The following is a 20,045-nucleotide window of genomic DNA, read 5'->3' on the forward strand; positions in this document are numbered from 1 at the left end:
AAGCAGAAAGGAATTGAGAACGAGCGACATAAATGTGTGTGTCATCTGCGTAGTGACGACACTGTGTCGTTGAGTTTTGGCCGTGAGGTTGGAAATCTTTTGTAAAATGAGAATGTTGTGGAGACGGGAGGACAGGGGTGTCCACGTGTGGACGGAAGCGAGACGTCGGGCCTCCACGGACTCGGTTTGCACGACGAAGTTGACCTATATATACTTCCAAACGTCCAAACGTCTTTCCTGGGTCTCTTTGAGGAAATCTCGCCTGGCATTTACCGCCTGATGAAAAGGTTGATATGGCTACGCTGCTCTGCTCTGACTGAATCGTGTCATGCGGTGGCGGTGGCGACGGCGGCAGCGGCGTGGTCGCCCCGGGCGACGTCCCCTCCACCCGTCCCTGCATCTGCTCCCTCCTCTGCAGTGTAATTGCTTTTCCCGCCACGTCCCCTCTACTTTACAACACGTGGCGCTAATATCAGCAAACTCTCTGGGATTGTGCCATTTAGCCTGGGATTTAAAGTGGCGGGGGAAGGACGGCGGCGTGAGGGGGGAGGAGGAGGAGGAGGGGGGAGGCTCCCTTCTTCCTCCTCGACATCAAACTGCTTTATTTCGGTAAACGTTCGGAGGCTATTCGCGGGCCTTTTATTGCCGCCTGGCACAGCGACTGATGATGTGAGCAGGTAAGCAGCTCCTATTAGAGGGAGCTTCATTTACTGCTCCTTCCTCCTCCTCCTCTTCCTCCCCCCCCCCCCCCCCCCCCCCCCCCCTCCCCATAATGGATGGTCCTGGCGCTCGGCTTGCATGCAGGAAAGGTTTAATTAAATCATAGTCCAATCATAATCCATGTTGTTAATTAAACTGGATAATTTATAAGCACAAAAGAGGGTATTTATTAGCTGCTCTGCAGAGGTGGCAGCGCGGCAGGCGTGCACGAGAGAGCGTGCACGGGCGCTCACAGCCACGGGCGCCGCCGCGCACCCCCACCCACCTCCACCGCCTCACAACCTTTTACTATTGATGCCCCCGCATGATTGATAATGAGACAGAGGCCGCTGTACTATTTGTCTAATGGCCGTGCAATTAAATTCCCTTGTAAATGACCCATGCCTCATTTCATCCTAATCTATGGAATTTTGATTGAATTTGTCAGCCCTAATTGAAAAATACTGCTATTTAATGTCTGCATTGCAGTTGCAGATCGGGCCGCCTTTAATGAGATCGTGTCCCAGTGACCCTGAGGAGGAAGAGGAGGAGGAGGAAGAGGAGGAGGTATCCATGCATGCCCTTGACTCAGCCCGGCGGGAGGGGGAGGCGGCTCCGCAGGGAGATCCACAGGGGGGTCAAAGGTCGCCGCCGTGCGCTCAGCCTCCGGTTGCCATCGACGAGGTTTCGCATTAATTGATGAGGAAGCCATTACGGGATTCATTACGGCGGCGCTTGATGCCGGCGCGCGAGCAAATATTGTGATTTAAAGCGTCGGCGGAGATGAATCGCCGGATTAATGGCAGAGCCTCGTCAACAAACGCCTGGCGAGTCCGAGCCGCAGGTAACAGCCACCACGCCACAGCACTTCTTCACTTCTCAGACCGAATCTACTGAATTATCTCGATTTTAAACAGATTTCAAGTCGATTTACAACAAATTAAAAACGTTTTGTTCATCAAAAAACTGCAGTGCTGCTTAGAAATGTAGTTGAAATTAGAAATTTCAACTAAAACTCCTCTTTTCATCCACATATTATGAATCTGAACCTTCATCAACTGTGATTTTAGGCTTTCTGCGTTGAAATTAAAGCTCCGACACTGAATCTATGTAGTTTTTACCTGCAGATGTGACAAATCTCAGGTGGATTTTGTTTTTTATTTTATTCATGAAAAACAATTAATAGCTCTTCAGCATCTGATTTTCATGTATTTTTGACTCCACATGTCAAAATCGATTCACCTCTATTGACTGAAACTCTCTGAATGTGACTTTCACTTGTTCTGGTTTCACATTTACTCTCAAAATACGAACTTGAATTAACAGAGATTATATATTTTTTATATATATATTTGTCCTCAGAGGAATAAATGAAGCTCCAAACCACTATTAATGACAATAACCATCAAAACCTTGAGTTTTTACGAGTGAATTAAACATAATTTGTATAATAAACCTCTTGAAACATTCAAATCCAACATATTTCAGGCTTTTACTGACAACAAGACCAACTTCCTATAAATGCTTTTGCAATTGGTTTAAATTTGTTTTATTTAGTTCGGATATTAAATTGATCCCTGTTTGGGTTTGAGATTATTATTTATGCAAGTGTATAACTTCATCATCAGGACGGGGGCGCAGCACTGCCACCACTGGGTCAAACTGGGAATTACCACAAAGTGAGAGATGAAAACAATAAATGCGAATCTCGCCAAAGTTTCAGTGTAAAGAAAATCAAGCCCCAGGAAAAAAATTGAAATGCTTTTTAAAATGTACGGGTCACTTCTGGCCACGTGTTGGATTCATAATCTGACGAGGATTGAGGATCTAATCTGAGTGGATGAATTCTTGCTGCAGAGCGACTCAAGCAGCTGCGGTTAATTGATGTAATCCAGCCTCCCAGTGAATGAAGTGATGAATTCTGTCTCCTGCACTCAGGCCGGACGCTGCTGCGGGTCAGACTCGGATTATTTACCGAATATGCGCATCTGATTATTTACACCGAACCGTTTCCGACGCTCCTCGGCGGCCCGCGGATCCAATTTGCGTGGCTGGCGTTGATCCAGGAGACCGAGGGCGAGCGCCCCGCGTCACCTCCCTGGACCAATCGGAGAGCAGAGCGCGCGGAGGGGGGCGGGGCCGGGGCGCAGGAGGAAGCGCAATTAAACAGGGGGGAGCGCAATTCAAATCCCAAACACATCTGGACGCGCGCGAGGCGGGCAGCAGACACACACACACACACACACACACGCGTCTCTGTGTCACACAGACACCTGGCAGGCAGCGGGTGAGGCGAAGGAGAAGAGTCCAGCCGCTCGGACTCTGTATCCGGATCCAGCTGAGGAGGCGCACGAGACGCGGCTCGGGGCTCCAAAGTGCGCACGGTGCGTCAGCGGAGCGGCGCGCGGCGCGGCGGCTTCTCCTCCTCCTTTTCCCCGGGAACTTAAAGACATTTCCTGGACATTTCCACTTCTCGTCGCCCTCATGGATTGGTTTCGTCCTCTCGGATTATCGCTCCTGTGAAGTCCGGGGGGGCCGGTCCTCCCTCCGCCCGCAGCCGCCCGCAGCGCTCCTTCTCCCGGCTGCTCGGAGCTCCGGCGGTCGGTCATATGAGCGCAGCGTTCAGCCCGTCCTTCATGGTGATGCAGCGGCCACTCGGAAGCACCACCGCCTTCAGCATCGACTCTCTGATCGGGGGGCCACCGCAGCCCAGCCCGGGACACTTCGTCTACACCGGGTACCCGATGTTCATGCCGTACAGGTCGGTGGTGCTCCAGCCGCCCCCGCCGCCGCCCCCCGCCCTGCAGCAGGCTCTCCCGGCCGGACACCACCCGCACCCGCAGCTGTCCAGCCTGCAGGGCGGCTTCTGCTCCAGCCTCGCGCAGGGCCTGACGCAGGGCCTGACGCCGGGCATGGCGCTCACCTCCACGCTCATGGCGTCGCTGCCCGGCGGCTTCTCCCCGTCGCAGCAGCACCAGGACGCGGCCAGAAAGTTCGGCTCTCAGGCGCTGCACAGCATCTTCGACAAAACTCAGGAGCAGCGGCTGGAGGCGGACGACGGGAAGAGTTTCCTGGCCGGGAAGGAGGCTCTGCCGGGGGCGTTCCACGACACGGACACCGTGCAGACATCCACAGGTAGGGGCGAGAGGAGAGCTGACGTTTCCCCGGAGGAACGAGTCGGGAAGCGGCGGGAGAGAGGAGGGGAGGACCGGAGCGGCTGGAGCTAAAAACTCCGCATAAAGTTTCATCATTTCACTTTTCTAAAATTGGTTCAAATAGTTTTTGTCGTATTTCATTTGATACTTTGCAAATACATATGTAATAAACTTTAATGATCGTTTGAAAAAAAATATAAGTCCCGCACAAATTGATATTTAAATCTTTTTGCCACATTTTCTAGTTTTATCAAAATAAAAATGGACTTTTGCTTAAATAATGTTGAAAAACATTTAAGAATTTCGTTCCAAAACCAACATATCTGAACATTAAAATATTATTTCCGAAAGTGAGTTTAAACGTTTATGTCGGAGTTGTGTTGGAGGCTTTAGAATAAATGAGTCATGAATTATTCCACAAATGTTCCGCCGGAGGCCCGAAGCTCGTTTCAATAATCTACAAATCAGAATTTACCCAGTTGCTTCAGAGAAAAAAAAATTCAACCTGCAGGACGAATTTAATCCTAATTTATTAATTCGTAGCAGCGCGCGATGAATCACTGGAGAGTTTCATGTTTCCTGGAATGAAAAAAAAAAACCCCCGTTGAGGGATTTGATGGTTTTATCGGTTGATGATAGAAAACAGACATTTGTTCCCTCTTGAGTCCATTATTTGTGATTGCGTGTGACATGATTGAGTCTCGAGCAGCTCCGGGTTCACTCACGCTGAAGGCCGCGCGCCGAGAGACGCTCTGTGCGTAATTACGCGTGAAAAAAAGGGGGAGAAAAATCCCCACGGAGCGTGTTTTTCTGCGGTGATCTAAACACTCTGATGATGGATATTGACACGGGGCAGCCCAACCCCCCTTCTCCACCCCCCATCGCCCGCTTTAATTCACTCACACATGTCGCTCTCAGCCGCGACAGTCTTTTTTTTAATTTTTTTATTTAGTTGTTGTAGACAATAATATATTTTAAGCTTATTTGAAAAATAATTATAAAAAGTCTTAAATCGAATGCAGCAAATGATCCCGATGCGTCACGATACAAATATTTCTAAATGGTGTTTATTTGGATTATTGTAAGTTCGAACGTGACGGTTCACTCGGCGGATTCAGCGGATGTGTGGTTGAAATGACCGTGTTTGTCCCGCAGGCAGATCCCTCAGTAAAGAAGACTCCAAGGAGGAAGACTGCGGGAGGAAGGACGAGAGTTTCTCCATGGACAGTGACTTGGACTACAGCTCGGACGACAACCTCACCTCCATGTGCCACAAAGAGGACGCGGACGGCGGCGGAGGCCTGGACGACGGCGCGCACATGCACGGCTCCGGGGGCGGGGGCGGCGGCGGGGGGTCCGGAGGCGCGGGGGGGCGGCGGCGGCGGGAAGAACCGGCGGCGGCGGACGGCCTTCACGAGCGAGCAGCTGCTGGAGCTCGAGAAGGAGTTCCACTGCAAGAAGTACCTGTCGCTCACCGAGCGCTCGCAGATCGCGCATGCGCTGAAGCTGAGCGAGGTGCAGGTGAAGATCTGGTTCCAGAACCGGCGCGCCAAGTGGAAACGCGTCAAGGCCGGGAACGTCAACAACAAGTCCGGGGAGCCGTCCCGGAACCCCAAGATCGTGGTGCCCATCCCGGTGCACGTGAGCCGCTTCGCAATAAGGAGTCAGCACCAGCAGATGGAGCAGAACCGGCCGTGAGGAGGGACTGGACCCGGACCCGGACCCAGAGCGCGGAGGGAAATCCGGAAAAACGAAATAATCCAAACATTTGATCATTTTTCAATCAGGTGTTAAACATTTTACTTCCTCGGCGCTTTTCAACAAACAGGCCTCCGACTGAAAACCAGACGAAATTACACTGAAGTGACCAAAGTCATCTGAATTAAATCAATTCTGTCGGTTTCAACCAAAAAAAAAGAGAAATAAATAAACAGGTTCCGTTTGTTCTGAGCGTTTTATCGAATTAATTAAAATTGTAATTCAACTCTGAGAATAAGATATTAAACAAATGTTTTTTTTGGCAAACAAATAAGTTGATTTAAATGAAATAAAGTACAATCAAGAAGAAAATTGACACCAAATTGTTTTTCAGAGGCCGCAAATTCAATTTCATTTATGTACAATTTGATGTAATAGAATGAAAGAAAAAAAAAAACATTCAAACTAAATCTTTTTTTCTTTATCACGGTTTTTATTTTTTATTATTTCAGATTTTACCAATTTGTTTAGAAAATGTTCCCAAAATGGACATTCGGGGGATCTGGGTGACTCGTTTCAGCTGCAGGACGAAGCAGCAAAACGTCGCGTGTAAAAGACGCAGAGCAGTGAGGAAGACGAGGAGGATGAAGAGACACTGACGTGTTGTTCCATCAACAGGTCGACCCCCACCCTCCTCCTCCTCCCCCCTCCTCCTCCTCCTCCTCCTCCCCCCTCGTGTAAATAACGTTCCGGAACCAGACAGTTGTTGGTTTTGTTTGGGAGCTTCTTCCTGTGTTGCTACTGAAGACTGTGTCTCCGGATCGTCGCTTCTCTTCTTTTTCTTTGGGGTTTTTATTTTTATTTTTGTTTTGGACGGAAATGACGCTGCTAACTTATTTATATAAAACTGTGCAAAGGTAACTAACATTCCCTGACTTCTGGAGGTGGAAAAGAAAAAAAAAAAGAAGAAGCTAAAAGTGTGAATTAAAAGATGAAACAGATGTTAACAACTGCATTGTCTCTCTTCATGATCTGGATTTTTTTTATTTATTTGTGCATAATCAACCACCATATAAAATATAAAAATATATTAAAACTACATGGATTTTCTAATTGTTCTTTAATTGATAATTGCTTCTTTCCTTTTAATTAAAATCAAATCATTCAATCAAATATACTTTTGTAAATTAGATTTTATTCTCATGGAAATACATCTATTTATAATTAGAAATAGCTTTCTATATTTAGCAAAGTGGCATTAAGGCCCCGCTTGAAAGCCTTTTGGAGCATTTCACATATTTCACTTCGGGTTAAAACGTTTAATTTTTAGCTTCACTTTAACTGAAAACGGAGATTTTTTTTGTTTCAAATTGAGTTCACACACCTTTAAAATCAACTTTGTTTAGAAAATAATCTCATCTGAATATAAATAATAGGATCCACGAGCTGCACCACACCCAAACATTATTATTATCATAATACAAGCTCAATATTTTCCATTCACCAAAAGCCCAGCGCCCGCACCCGGTGACGTCATCAATTCGCCTCACGCGGGTGAAATATATTTCTTTACAAATCCACCAAAACACGCTGAAAACGACTCACCTGAGTTCAGGAGTCGAGAAAAGTCGCCCCACGTGTCGCACGTCGCCACCACGTCCTCGTGCCACACACCTGCAGTTCCCTCACGTCAGCTCACCGGAAGTAAATAAAACAAAAACAAACAAACAAAACATCCGTTCGCGAGAGGAAAACCGAGGGTTTTTCCTTCCGCTTCCGCTCGTGAATTCTTCACGAGTCCCGACTTGAAAATCAACATTTTAAAGGGGATATTTAATTTTTTTTTGTAGATCGAATCACGCTCATTATGTCACCTGCTGCGGAACCGCCGCGTCGTGACGTCAGACGCTGTGATGACTGAAATCTGTTTTTTTTTCAAGATAAAAAGGCAAAAAATTCTACAAATCTACTCTAATTAATCTGAACTTCACCAAATATTGATTTTGAAAATATTTTTTTTCGATATTAAACTTTAAAGAACCTAAACGTGTTTCCTTTACAAATAAAGATTTCTGTTTGTTTGTTTCAGTGAACAGGGTATCAGCATTCATATTAAATGTGGGGTCTTTCCAGGAACACACTGATGATGCTGCGCGCTAGAATACTTCTCAGATTTAATGTGACATCAAGTGTCAATAAAAACACTTGAGTCTCATCTGAGGGGACAAAATGTCCCAGTGTGAGGCTCTAATTACTTTTTTTTTTTTTTGCAAACTGTAATCAGGCCGGGCATGTTGGGAGGCTGATAGATGAGACCTGAGGGAATCAGCCAGGCCGAGGCTCCCCTCCTCCTCCTCGTCTCTCACCTCCACAGCTTCAACCGATTCCAAACCAAGATTTCCTAATTCTGAAAATTAAAGCCGGACCATGAAGACGTGAGGTTATATTAAGAAGTATTATTCTCGTCTTTATTGAAAAGAGACACATTACAGTAGAAGACTCTGTATTAGGTAGAATTTTCAACAACGGTACTGTACAGGAAACAAAAATTCAGTAACAACAATGACAATAATAATAATAATAATAATAATAATAATTAGAATAACAGTGACATTAAGAACAATAATGTGTCTGAATGATAAATCTGAACAATAATAATAAAACGTGAAAATGTCGCAGAAAAATATACAATACAAAACGTAGGTTTGAGGGGGCGGAGTCTTCTTTGCTAGGTCGTGTTCATAAATAATGTGGTGACAGACTTTCGGGTTCTTTTGGGGGGAAACGGAGACACGAGGGAGAAGATTATATAAAGACTGCAAGACAGGGGGCGGAGCTTTGCTGCAAGACACGCCCATTTCCCATCACGACACGCCCACTCATGCAGGTGGGCGTGTCCTCTAACAAAGTGGGCGTGTCTTCAGCTAAATACATCTGACATGAGGTAAAACGACCCCACACAGAGTCGTTTTTATTCTTCGTTTCGTTAAAGTCTATATACAGCATCACGCTAACACAGTTTCTCCGCCAATTATCTACAAAGCAAGCGGCTTCAGTCGCGCTATCCGAGCGAACAGTGCTAACAAAACATCATGGCGCCTCGCTGCTATTCGTCAACGCAACCGGAAGTGATGGCGAGTCGGAGCTTCACAGGATCGAGACGGAGTTTAAGTGAATTTCTGTCTGAGAGTAAACATGATCATGGTAGCTTAACGTACAAAACGATAAATCGCAAGTCACTTCTGAGAAAATATGAAGTAAAATCAAATACGTAGACTGCGGGGTTCGATAGCTAAATGCTAGCTGCTGCTATTTCATGTCACACTCCTGTTTAATAAATTAGCTTTTTCTTAAAAATATTTGCTAAACTTCAGAAGGACAATGGTAGTGAATGTTACTGCCAATTACACCTGCTCCTGTCAGAATTAGACGACTCAGCCATTTCTGTGATTATGATCTTATTCTATTCAGGCGAAACTCGCTAATAGCGTTAAGCTAGCCGATTTTAGTCCCGGTCCATCAGATGTTTAGATTTTATAACAAGTTTTACAAGCTTCACGTATTAATAATTTACTGACAAGCTGCTGAACCTCCCACGTTAATAGCGCTAGCTTGTTGAGGCTAGGTGCCGTTAGCATCGAGGAGGGTCGACTCGGCAATAAAACGTTTTCAGTTTTTGTCCTTTATCTTTGGATTTGAACTTTTTTAAAGTGTAAACAATCGACAGAATTGGGCAGAAATGTAGCTTAAATGCAGTTCTGCTGGCTAGCTTGAATATGAAGCGCAAGCTAACGCTAGTCACTACATTTATCTTTTTCCACTTTTCCTTTACCTGGGGGTTGTTTTAATCATCTTTATGAATTTAAATGAATTCCTGATTGTTCAAATGTTAAAATCAAATCACAAGAGATGAACTGAGAACTATGAGTAAATATCAGTTCATAAAAAAAAAAAAGCGACGGCATAACGAGTTTTGTAGTGAAGACGTAGGGGAAAAATTACATTTAGTGCATTTCTGTCATAAATAAAAGGTCATCTTTGTCTCACCCTGCTGTCCTGGGAGAGTCCAATATAAAAACTATTAAAATCACTAAAAATATAAACTACAGTCAAACCAGTTGGTTCATTATTCACAAAAAGATGAATGGCATTGGGGAGGAAAAAAATAACAATAATAATTAAAAAACAGGACGTGGCACGTGAAATAGAACGGGAACATGAAGGCAGGCGTGCAAAATAAAAAAATAAAAATAAAAGATTAGTGTTCACTTAAAGAAAAAGCTTGATTTAGACTTTTGGCGGAAGTGTTTTTGAATTTTGAATATTGCAGTGAAATGTGAAGTGACAGTGAGGGTCGTTACGGACGTCGCTCGGGTGTGGAGTCGGAGCCGGAGCAGCGCTTTGCTTTCAGTCACCGGCGCCAGAGAGCGGCTCTACTGGAGTTTCCGGCTCGCCTCTCCAGAGCCGCAAAATCCAGAACCGAACCTTTAAAACCAAGAAAGGATAACAGGAGAGGTCAGATCGACGTGTGGAAGAACGGAGAACCCCGTTCAGTCCACCTCCACTGATGTTTGGATGTTTTCACGTCAAAAACTCTCGCTTATGGCCGAATTCCTCAACCTGCAGAACATTCGACGTTTCCATAGGGACGACCGGGACCGCAAGGCTTTTGATTGGGCGACGTCGGTGTAAAAGTCTCTGATCGTGGTTTGATCCAGGATGGAGTTAAACTGGAATCAGCCTCAACGCCGTTTGGTGAATTTGGTTCAGACATGACTTGCAGGCCGTCACACCGCGTCCAAACTTCCTTCTCACACACACACACGCACACGCACACACACACACGCACACACACGCTCGGACGCCATCTTTAGACTCGCCTTGACTTCAGCTTCGACTCAAACCTTCGCCGTGGTTCCATCAGGACTTTGCTTCCCCTCTGTAAAAGCGGACACACCGACACGTACGCTAATATACACGATCATCCACCATCGGAAGAGAGATTAACAGATTATTTACAAGGTTTCCAGACCAGAGAAGAAGAAGAAGAAGAAGAAGAAGAAAAAAGCCCTTCTTTGTGATTCGCTGAGCAGATCAGGGAGACTGTCTGATTGGACGGGACGAAAAAAAACCGAAACAAAAACAAAAACAAAGAAAAACGCCTTCCGATCACTGATCATTATGAACCGACAGCAAAGAAGAAGAGGAGGAAGAGAAAATTCCCTTTTTCGCTTCACAGCTGCTCCCTTGTAGTTTTCCCATTTAACTTCAGGGACAGTCGAGTGGAAAACAAAAGTGGTTTGTGACGCTCGCCGTTCGCTCAGCTCAAGATGTCACGGCCGCCGCTGCCGTGGAAAAAACAACAACAAAAAAAAACAAAAAGTCACAAATTTGGCAAAACAAGCAGAAGCGGATGATTCCACAACGTGAAGGAAACCTCGTCGTCAATAACGTGAAAACCCGTTTAAAGCAACGGCGTCACGAATGTTTGGTTTTCTGGATCAAAGCAGAAAAAAAAATAATCAACCGATCTGAGGTGGTTTTTCACATTTTATCGAGAGAGAGAGAGAGAGAGAGAGAGAGAGAGAGAGAGAGAGAGAGAGAGAGAGAGAGAGAGAGAGAGAGAGACGCCGGCGAGTTGAGCGAAGAGCCAACGGCACAAACTCTGGTTCTGGAAAGACGAAGACGAGTGTTGATGAAGGACAGTCTCCGGTCCCTGAGCCTGGCGAGAGCTTCCATAACTCAACGACTTTATACACCTGGAAACTAATCAAGAGTTGATATCGCCGTCCCATGTTGACAGTTTAACCATTGGTCCAGCAATGAACGCACAATATACACAATCCGGGGAAAAAAACCAAACCAAAAACCTTAAATTAACAAAAAAAAAAAAAAAAAAAAAGTGTCTAGGACATGCGATCTATCACACTTCTCTTTTCTCTACGAACTCGTCGGATTTCGTTCTCTCTTGAAACATCGAGATATTTTCACATTTAAAAAAAACCAAACAAAACAAAAGGCAGGAGAGTTCACAGATGAAATAAAGTTAAAGTGGTGGGACGCCGTGAGAAGTCCTTTGATCAGAGGCCGGCGCTCCCGTCGTTTCCTTGACGATATGTTGAGGATTCTGATTGGCCGCTGGGTGTGGGGGGGGGGGGGGGGTGGGGTTCAGGAACTGGCCTCGTAGTGTTGAGGTATGATTATCCGTAGAGCTTCCGACGTTTTGCCGCCGCGAGTCGTGCCGTTCTCTCCCAAGACGCTCCGGCCGGCCCGCCATGTGACGATCGTGGGCCACGTTTCCCAGCATGCTTTGGGAGTCCCCCCCCGGCCGGACACACCAACGCAGTCTCGGTGGGTCAGGCGAAGTGGGCGGGGCCTACAGGCCGTGGTTCCCAACAGGAGCGCTCCGCGTTCTCCCAGACGGCTCATATGAGCGCGGCGCTGCCGCCGCTGCTGCAGCTGTTGTTGCGGTTGGTGTTGCGGCGCGACAAGTTGGGCGTGGCCATGAGCGGGTAGCGTTCGTCGGGGCAGCCGTACTGGGCCAGCGTGTCCACGCACTCCTGGCAGCCGGCCTGCCGGGCGTACGCCATGGCGCTGTTCCCGTGGGCGTCCCTCGCCATCAGGTCCACGCCGTACTGCGGGCGAGAGAGAGAGCGAAGAGAGAGTGGTCACACGTGCGCACACCGGCGAGCAAGGCGGTAAAATAATAGGCGACACAAGAAACCGCGCCGCGTGCCGCCGCCTCACCCAGATCAGGAGCTGCGTCACCACCACGTTGCCCTTGCGGCTGGCCAGGTGCAGCGCGTTGCGTCCGTCGCCCTCGCCGCACGTCTCGTTGACCTGCTGCCGGGAGCCGTGCGCCAGCAGCAGCACGACGGCGCGCAGGTCCTCCTCCGCCGTGGCCCTCAGCAGCTGCTGGCCCAGCGACAGGTCGGTGCACGGCAGCGACGCCACGAACAGGCGCTGCTCGTACTTGGCCCGGATCCAGCGCTCGCGCTCCTCCCTGGCCGACACAACACAGGAGCGTCACCACCATGCACGCCATTTAAACTTGAAACGGGATTAACGCAACCCGAGTGGAAGCGCCTCTGTTAAATGTCGGATCTGATTTGTTTATTCTTGGATTAAAAAAAAAAAAAAAAAAAAGGCTTTTCTTTAGCACCCAAACAAACCAAATCCTTCACTTCCTGTTTGAAATGGTGGCATCAGATGCTGTGAGTGTAAAATAAGACACAGCGAGGGTCTGTGGAGACAGACTCGGGGAGTTTAGGGGGGGGGGGTATTGTTTCCCCATGGAGTATCATGAACTGTTGATCTGTCTAATCCGCAGCACTGATCGCCCTAATCTCTGCTCAAATCCCTCCGTGTAAACAGCAGCTTATTCAGCCTGCTGGGATTAGTCTGGCCCCGAGGGTCCGCACAGATATTGAGCTGTGTCGCCCCCACAACCCCCCCCACAGGACCTCCACACCTCCTCCAGCCACAGATTCAGAGCGGTGAGGAGAAAAAACACTGCAGTCGGTCAAATGGCCGGAACTTAAATTACTATTAAAAGATCGTCATTCACCATTTCTGTTTTTTTTGTTTGTTTTTTTAAATTTCACGTCCGACCGACAACCGTTTGCAGCCATGTTGGGTGTGTGTGAGTAAACAGTGTCAGGAGATGTGTGTACACCCAGGACACACACACTGTGGGAAAAGGCCGGAATAAAAGTGTGTGTTTGGTGTGGGAACCTGGCAGAATCTCATTAACTCTCTTCCTGGATACCACTGTGTGTGTGTGTGCGTGTGTGTGTTTTGTCGGGGGTGTGGCGGTGGTGGTGGCTAGCATCACGGAATGTCCCGGGGGGCTTTTCCTTCCTGCCCCGACCCAGAGAGAGAGTGAGGAGGCTGGGCAAGGAGGGTACGGCCGACAGCCCCCGGACAAAGACTGGAGGTGTCGCCGTGTGTGTGTGTGTGTGTGTGTGTGTGCGCGCTCAGCAGGGCTCTCGCCCCCTGTCCTCCAGAGGACGGAGAGGAAATGTGAGGCCACTGGACCCATGCATGCCTTCCCCCGCCGGCCGAGTTGCTAAGGGCCTGCAGACAGAGCCGGACTGTGGGATACAGTGAGGAAGACCAGGGTGAGGAAGAGGAGCACGTGTGAGCGGACATGTCCTCCGCCCGTCCCTCCGTCAGCGTCTCACCACGCCGAGTCCCTCCGCCGCTGCACCGACTGTCCATGAACAGCTCGAAGAAAAGACGCCTGAACGCATCACATCAGTCGTCAGAGTGGCTGCAGTTCATCCCCTCACTCACTGACCGCTCTGTTTACACTTTGTTTACTGTTTACACTCTGTTTACTGTTTACACTCTGTTTACCGTTTACACTCTGTTTATCGTTTACACTCTGTATACTGTTGACACACCGTTTACACTCTATTTACCGTTTAAACTCTGTTTACCGTTTACACTCGGTTTACCGTTTACACTCTGTTTACCGTTTACACTCTGTTTACCGTTTACACTCTGTTTACCGTTTACACTCTATACTGTTTACACACCGTTTACACTCTGTTTACGGTTTACAGGTTACACTCTATTTACTGTTTATTTAGTTTACACTATTTTTACTCAGTTTACACTATTTTTACTCAGTTTACACTATTTTTACACTGTTTACACTATGTTTACCGTTTACACTCTGGTTACACTCTGTTTACTGGTTCATCGTGTGTTTGGCTGTGTTTTATTCACCATGCGCTCGAATTGCCTTTTGTTGTTGGTTTTGAGTTGTTTATTTATTGTACGTTCAACTCTTGATTGCTGCGTTCAGTAGGTATTTATTCACCTGGTGTTTGGATGCTTTCTAAATGCGTTATGTTTTTGTTTATCATGTGTTTGTTCTGTTTAATCAGTTCTTTATTCATTAAGTGTTTGGACGTTTTCTGCATTTATTTTCCAGTGTTTATCTAACGTGTTGCTTGTTTTTGTCTTTGTGTTCCCATGCTCTTTAGTTGTTTATTTTCCATGCCGTGTGTTTTATTGTTTATTCACAGTGTATTTGACCGTTTGTTGGTATGATTGTTTACTTCCCACATGTTTGTTTACTGCGTGTTTAATAGTCTCTTTGTCTGGTTTTTGGAACATTGTGTTGAGTTGTTTGTTTCGTTTGTTGCTTAACTTCGGTATTGCTACACGCAGATTAGTTTAGTTTGTCCAGCGAGTGTTTGGTATGCGTTTTTGTGAATTGGCAGTGTGTTGCAGTAAACAGAGTCTCTCCTTCATCTGAAAGCTAACGAGTCCTGAAAACACGGCTCTGGACAGTGGAGAGGCTAATTGCACTAATTAACCACACAGAGTGACTGTGTGTGTGTGTGTGTGTGTGTATGTGTGTGTGTGTGTGTGTGTGTGTGTGTGTGTGTGTGTGTGTGTGTGTGTGTGTGTGTGTGTGTGTGTGACAGTATGTGTTAACATGTGTCCGTACGCACACGCTCATATTGTGTGTGTTAATCTGTGTGCGTGTCCCTTTTCACATCCCATTAGACGAAGCAGCGCGCTGCTGCACCGAGGCATGCTGGGTAGATAATTAAACATGAGTCCCGGTGAGATCGCTTGTGACAGGGAAACACACACACTCACACACACACACACACTACAAATATGTCATGTGAAGCCCGGAGGGTTTCTAATGTGTGTTTGTGTCAGTCAGTTAGATTAAAAGATTAAAAAAAAACTGCACCAGCCAGAGGAAACATGCCTCTACTGTGTTTCTACGGTTTCTATTGTTGCTCTGCTCTCATCTCAAGACCATCAAGCACACACACACTCACACACACCTTCATTTACTTCACTTTCACTCGATGTGCAGGATTTTTTTTTTTTTACAAGAAATGAAATTTAATGAGCAGAAAAGAGCTTGGAGTCAAACCAGTTAAAACTCTAAAAAATCCTGCCGTCTTCTTGTGAAGATTCACTCGTAACAAACCCGAGCAACTTCAGACTGAGACCCGGAACCCAATCGCAAATGCGTAACAAAAAAGGCGAAACCAAAAAAATACAGACTATTAACCAGCCTGAAGGAGCTTCATTAACCCCTAATGAACTAACCCAGGATTGTTGCCGGTACTTCTGACGGTGGAAACACTATTTCCTGCGCGGCGATTGATAAGCAGGCCCGTTGATTGACAGCTTCATCGGCGCTGTGGTTGCCGTTGGAAACGGGGTGGTAGCAGAATGTCATTTTGTGTTTGGGGGTCACTCAGGGCGCCATGCTGGGCCCACTGTGCCGCTGATTTCCTGTCTGTTGTTTGAGCTCAGGGCACCTTGCATTGTATGCGTGTGCGTGTGTGCGTGTGTGTGTGTGTGTGTGTGTGTGTGTGTGTGTGTGTGTGTGTCTGTTCCCCCCGAGCAACTGCTTTGTGTAGTTGTGTTTACAGACACACTGAGTTTCCTGTCCGTAAAGCCAGAGGGCGTTTGGCCCGACTGACTGACCAACCACCGCTGGACGTCCCAGCAGCTGCCGCCGCTCTTATCTACCGTGTGTGTGTGTGTGTGTGTGTGTGTGTGTGTGTGTGTGTGTGTGTGTGTGTGTGTGTGTGTGTGTTTAAGCGGGTCATCGGTCCACGACCCCACAACAGAGCAGCGACACAGAGCTGAAAGCCAGCACACACACCCTGATAATCACACCGGGTTAATTAGCATAATTACCACTAAAGAGACACGACACAGGACTCCTGATGGATCCTCGGAGGTGAAGCCCGACACCGCCGACCAATAGAGACCCACTTTCAACAAACTACATCAGAGGGACCATTCATGCATAGAAAAGCACGTTTGACTGCAAGACCGTGTGTGTCGCAGGCTGACGATTGACCCGCGTGTGAAGATCCAGCCGTTCTAAAACCAGAACCACGTTGCAAACAGATCAAACGGTCCTAAACCAGTTAAGACCAAACACAAAACCCATCGAAAACAAAAACCTACAAAGTGCTTTGCTTAAACAGTAGAAACTACTTCCAAGAACCTGGACCCAGGATGTAGAAACCAAAGTGCACTCAGCTTAAAAACCTTGGACAACTGTACCAAAGCAGTCCAGACAAACCTCCAGAGACGCAGAAAAGCCCAGAAGCAGCCGAAAACATTCTTTACACTTAAATTAAGCAGTTCAACATTGGTGATATTTATTTCTTTATCTGCTTGAAGTTATATATAAATGACACTTTACACATGTGCACAGGGGGGAGCAGTTGGCATTGTTCCAAACTTTCACAACTTTTCTTTTTTTCCCCCCCTTCAACCAAAATCAGGTTGTAAAATATCGTCGCTCACAGTTTTTTTTTCCCTTCAGATTTCATGTTTGGAGTGGAGAGAAGTTGTGCGGAGACAAAAAGAGGATTCTCCGGCTCAGCCTGCAGCCACGAGCCGAGATGTATGAGCCACCGTGCCGCTGTTAAAGCCCATCATTAATTACACTGTGGAGGATGGGGTGTGTGTGAGAGAGTGTGTGTGTGTGTGTGTGTGTGTGTGTGAGTGAGGTAATGAGCGGTAGGAAACGGGGTTAAGAGTGACATGGTGTCAGTGGCTTCTCTTCTGGCCTAATTAGCCCTCTAATTAATAGATTAATAGATAGATAGATAGAGCGTAGATAAGAGCAGCAGCTAACTGCCCGACCTAATGTGCATCCGAGATGAATCACAGTCCAGCGGAGGAGTTCCCGACGAAGGTGAGGAGCTGCACGTGACACTAATTCGGCTTTAAATCCATCCGGAAAACACGTTTTATCTTCCAGCAGGAGAGAGAGGAAAGAAAAAAGAAATAAGAAAGAAGAGGAGGAGGAGGAGGAGGAGGAGGAGGAGAGGAGGCTGAAATCAATTAGCCTTTCCTGGCTGGTCATTAGCTGCCCTTGGATAGGCACGGATAATTAAAGGGAGGGTGGCGGGGTGAGGGAGGTCTGGACCGAGGGGGGAGGCAGGGGGCCGGCCGGCCACCGAGGGGTTAACTCGGACAGAGACGATGTAAATGAGAAGAGAAGGTGGAGGAGAGACCCGATGTGAAGCTGATCTCTGGGCCGAGACGCAGTGATGCTCCACTGATGCTGCACGGGGACTAAAGAGGAGGAGGAGGAGGAGGAGGAGGAGGAGGAGGGTGAAATAACTGCAGACATAAAGGCTCAGTCCACCTCAAACCAGCAGGATTCAGGAAGAACTGACCCCGCTGGGAAAGAATCCCTTCAAAATTAAAGTCTGAAACCACTAATGAAATACAAATAACAAGAGTGCAACTTTCTCAAGGCGCCGCCCACAAACTCGTCACCGTCTGACATGTGACCCGGCGGCCCCGACGCCCGGGCCTCGTGGCCGAGGAAGTCGTTGACATTTCCCACCAGATTAGCAAGGCGCAGATGAGTGGAGCTGCCCGAGTGCAGGAGGATGAAGAATGAGGAGGATGAAGAATGAGGAGGAGGAGGAGGAGGAGGGCTTAATGCAGTATTAGAGGACACAATGGATCTGTTGACTTTGAGGCAATAAAGTCAATGATTTATTGCCTTGAATAAGTCTTTCTTTGACAACAAACGACTGAAAATGAGTTATTTTCAATCCACTGAGCAGATTAACGACGCGTCTTAGATTAGGAACAAAAAAAAAAAAAAAGAAGTTGGTAATAAAAGTAATTTTAAAAAGAAGAGGATCCAGAAAGAAGCCCTGAGGGATGCCAATGCTAAAAAAAGATTAAATAATTCATTCTGACAGTATCATCCCTTTTCCCAGTATTGTCTATTTATGGTAGTTTTGTGTCACTTGGATCAAATTTCATGTCTTTCTAACATAATGTATTGTGTATTTTTGTATGTTTATGCTTTTGGATGACGTAAAATTCTTAGTTTTTGCATTTGTTTCAAAAATACTTACGAAGTTAAATACGCTTGTACCTTCTTTGGGGTGACGTGTAATAATAAGAACAGTTTTTGGGATTATTTTCTCCTTTTTGTGGCAATTTATGTAGATTAATTGGTAGTTGTGTCTCTTGAGATTTGGTACAATTGTCCTGATATTCCGAGAGAAAAGCCACATCTGAATTAAATAGTCAAACTCCATTTAAATTGTTTGATTTAAGAGGTGTGTGTGTGTGTGTGTGTGTGTGTGTGTGTGTGTGTGTGTGTGTGTGTGTGTGTGTGTGTGCTTTCAATCCCCCCCGTAGAACGTTAATATCTTCACAATTTTTGTGCCAAATGCGTTTATTTGAATCATTTATTGGCGTCTGAACCGGGAATCATAAATCGCCGCACATCACCTTTAAGGGACTGCGAAGAGTGTCGACAAAAAACCTGCATGCGAGAAGAAGAGGAATGGGACGAGGCCGGCGGAGGCTTTTGTCCAGGCGGCGGAGAGGGAGGTCGGAGGGGGAGGAGGCTGATAGATGGAAAAAGGCCCTCCCCTCGTGGTCTCTCAAGTGAGTAATAGAGGCCGAAATTTCATTTTGCAAGTGGCTGATTTAATGATCCAAAGGGTAATTAATGGCCTGATTATCTTAATGTTAAATATGGCCAGCAGCAATTACGCTGACCTCCTGTCTGTCAAGGTCTGCCCCCCCCCCACCTCCCCCCTCCCCTACTCTCGCCTTCCAATTAGGTCCTGTTTGGAGGTTTGGCAACGGGGGGGGGGTGGTGGTGGTGGAGGAGGAGACAGGGAGGAAAAGTGTGCGAGGAGAGGATGGAGGAGGACGGAGGAGCAGAAAAACAAGAGGAGAAAGCAAGAAAATGTGAAAAAGAAGGAGGCGCATTCATCCCAGCGTCAGGATTTAAACCCCTCCACTTGGGAGGGAGGGAGGGAGGGAGGGGTCATGTCGGGAGCGATGGCGTCTCGCCTCTGTGGTGGCGGTGGGGGAGGAGGGTGTGACAGGCCGATCCTCGCCATCTCCAGCTGTTGTCATCATCTCTTTACCCCCCCCCCCCCCCCCCCCCCCCCCCGCCCCCCCCGTCTGCCCACAGCGGCGGCCGGTCCAGCTCTCATTAGCGTCAGCCAGTTGTGGCGCGGCCCCGTCGTCGGGCCTCGGAGATACTTGTTGACGTTCCGTCACTCGCGGCGCCTCGCCCTCCGAGCCGCAACAGCTCCGTCTCCTCTCGCCGGCCCGGCGCCAGAGGGGGACCCCCGTTGCGATGCAAACCACGAAAAGACTTCGGCCGTCCTCTAAACGTTCCCATTAACCCCTCGGCCGCCCTGCGGTCAGCCGCCATCACCTCAGCTGGCGAGCTCGCCGGCCGCCGCGCCCCAGCTGACGCCGACGCTGAAGGGGCTGCTAAGTTTGGGCTCGCTGCCCATCGCCGAGCCGCCACGGGGGCCAAACCCCCCACGACGCCACCGAGGAGCTGCTCCACGGCTCACAGCGCTCACTACCAGCCCACAGAACACGCTGGTTTGACGACCGCAAAAACACGTCAGAGAAAACTATGCAAATTGACAATAAAACCAGCAAAACTTCCTCAGTTCTGATTAATCTGGATGGTGCGGGCTATAG

General features: G+C 47.6%; 2 protein-coding genes across 2 annotated transcripts in view; one reads left to right on the forward strand and one right to left on the reverse strand.

Annotated features, from left to right (window-relative positions):
- Positions 1 to 3,308: 3,308 nt before the first annotated feature.
- Positions 3,309 to 5,552, forward strand: gbx2 (gastrulation brain homeobox 2; the record flags this gene model as incomplete). The annotated part of the gene is given in 3 exon segments (XM_080519972.1): positions 3,309 to 3,834; positions 5,010 to 5,203; positions 5,205 to 5,552. Coding segments are annotated over 3 exon segments (1,068 nt in total).
- A 2,448-nt stretch (positions 5,553 to 8,000) lies between these two features.
- agap1 (ArfGAP with GTPase domain, ankyrin repeat and PH domain 1) overlaps positions 8,001 to 20,045 on the reverse strand; it is a gene marked incomplete at its 5' end in the record, with an annotated part of 90,471 nt that continues 78,426 nt past the window's right edge. The window contains 2 exons of the mRNA XM_080520024.1: positions 8,001 to 12,187; positions 12,300 to 12,555. Of these exons, the coding sequence (XP_080376150.1) occupies positions 11,978 to 12,187; positions 12,300 to 12,555 (466 nt within the window). The 3' untranslated portion in view covers positions 8,001 to 11,977. The remainder of the gene's footprint in view (positions 12,188 to 12,299; positions 12,556 to 20,045) is intronic.

This window comes from Blennius ocellaris (genome assembly GCF_963422515.1).
Source record: "Blennius ocellaris genome assembly, chromosome: 24".
NCBI classification, from domain to species: Eukaryota; Metazoa; Chordata; class Actinopteri; order Blenniiformes; family Blenniidae; genus Blennius; species Blennius ocellaris.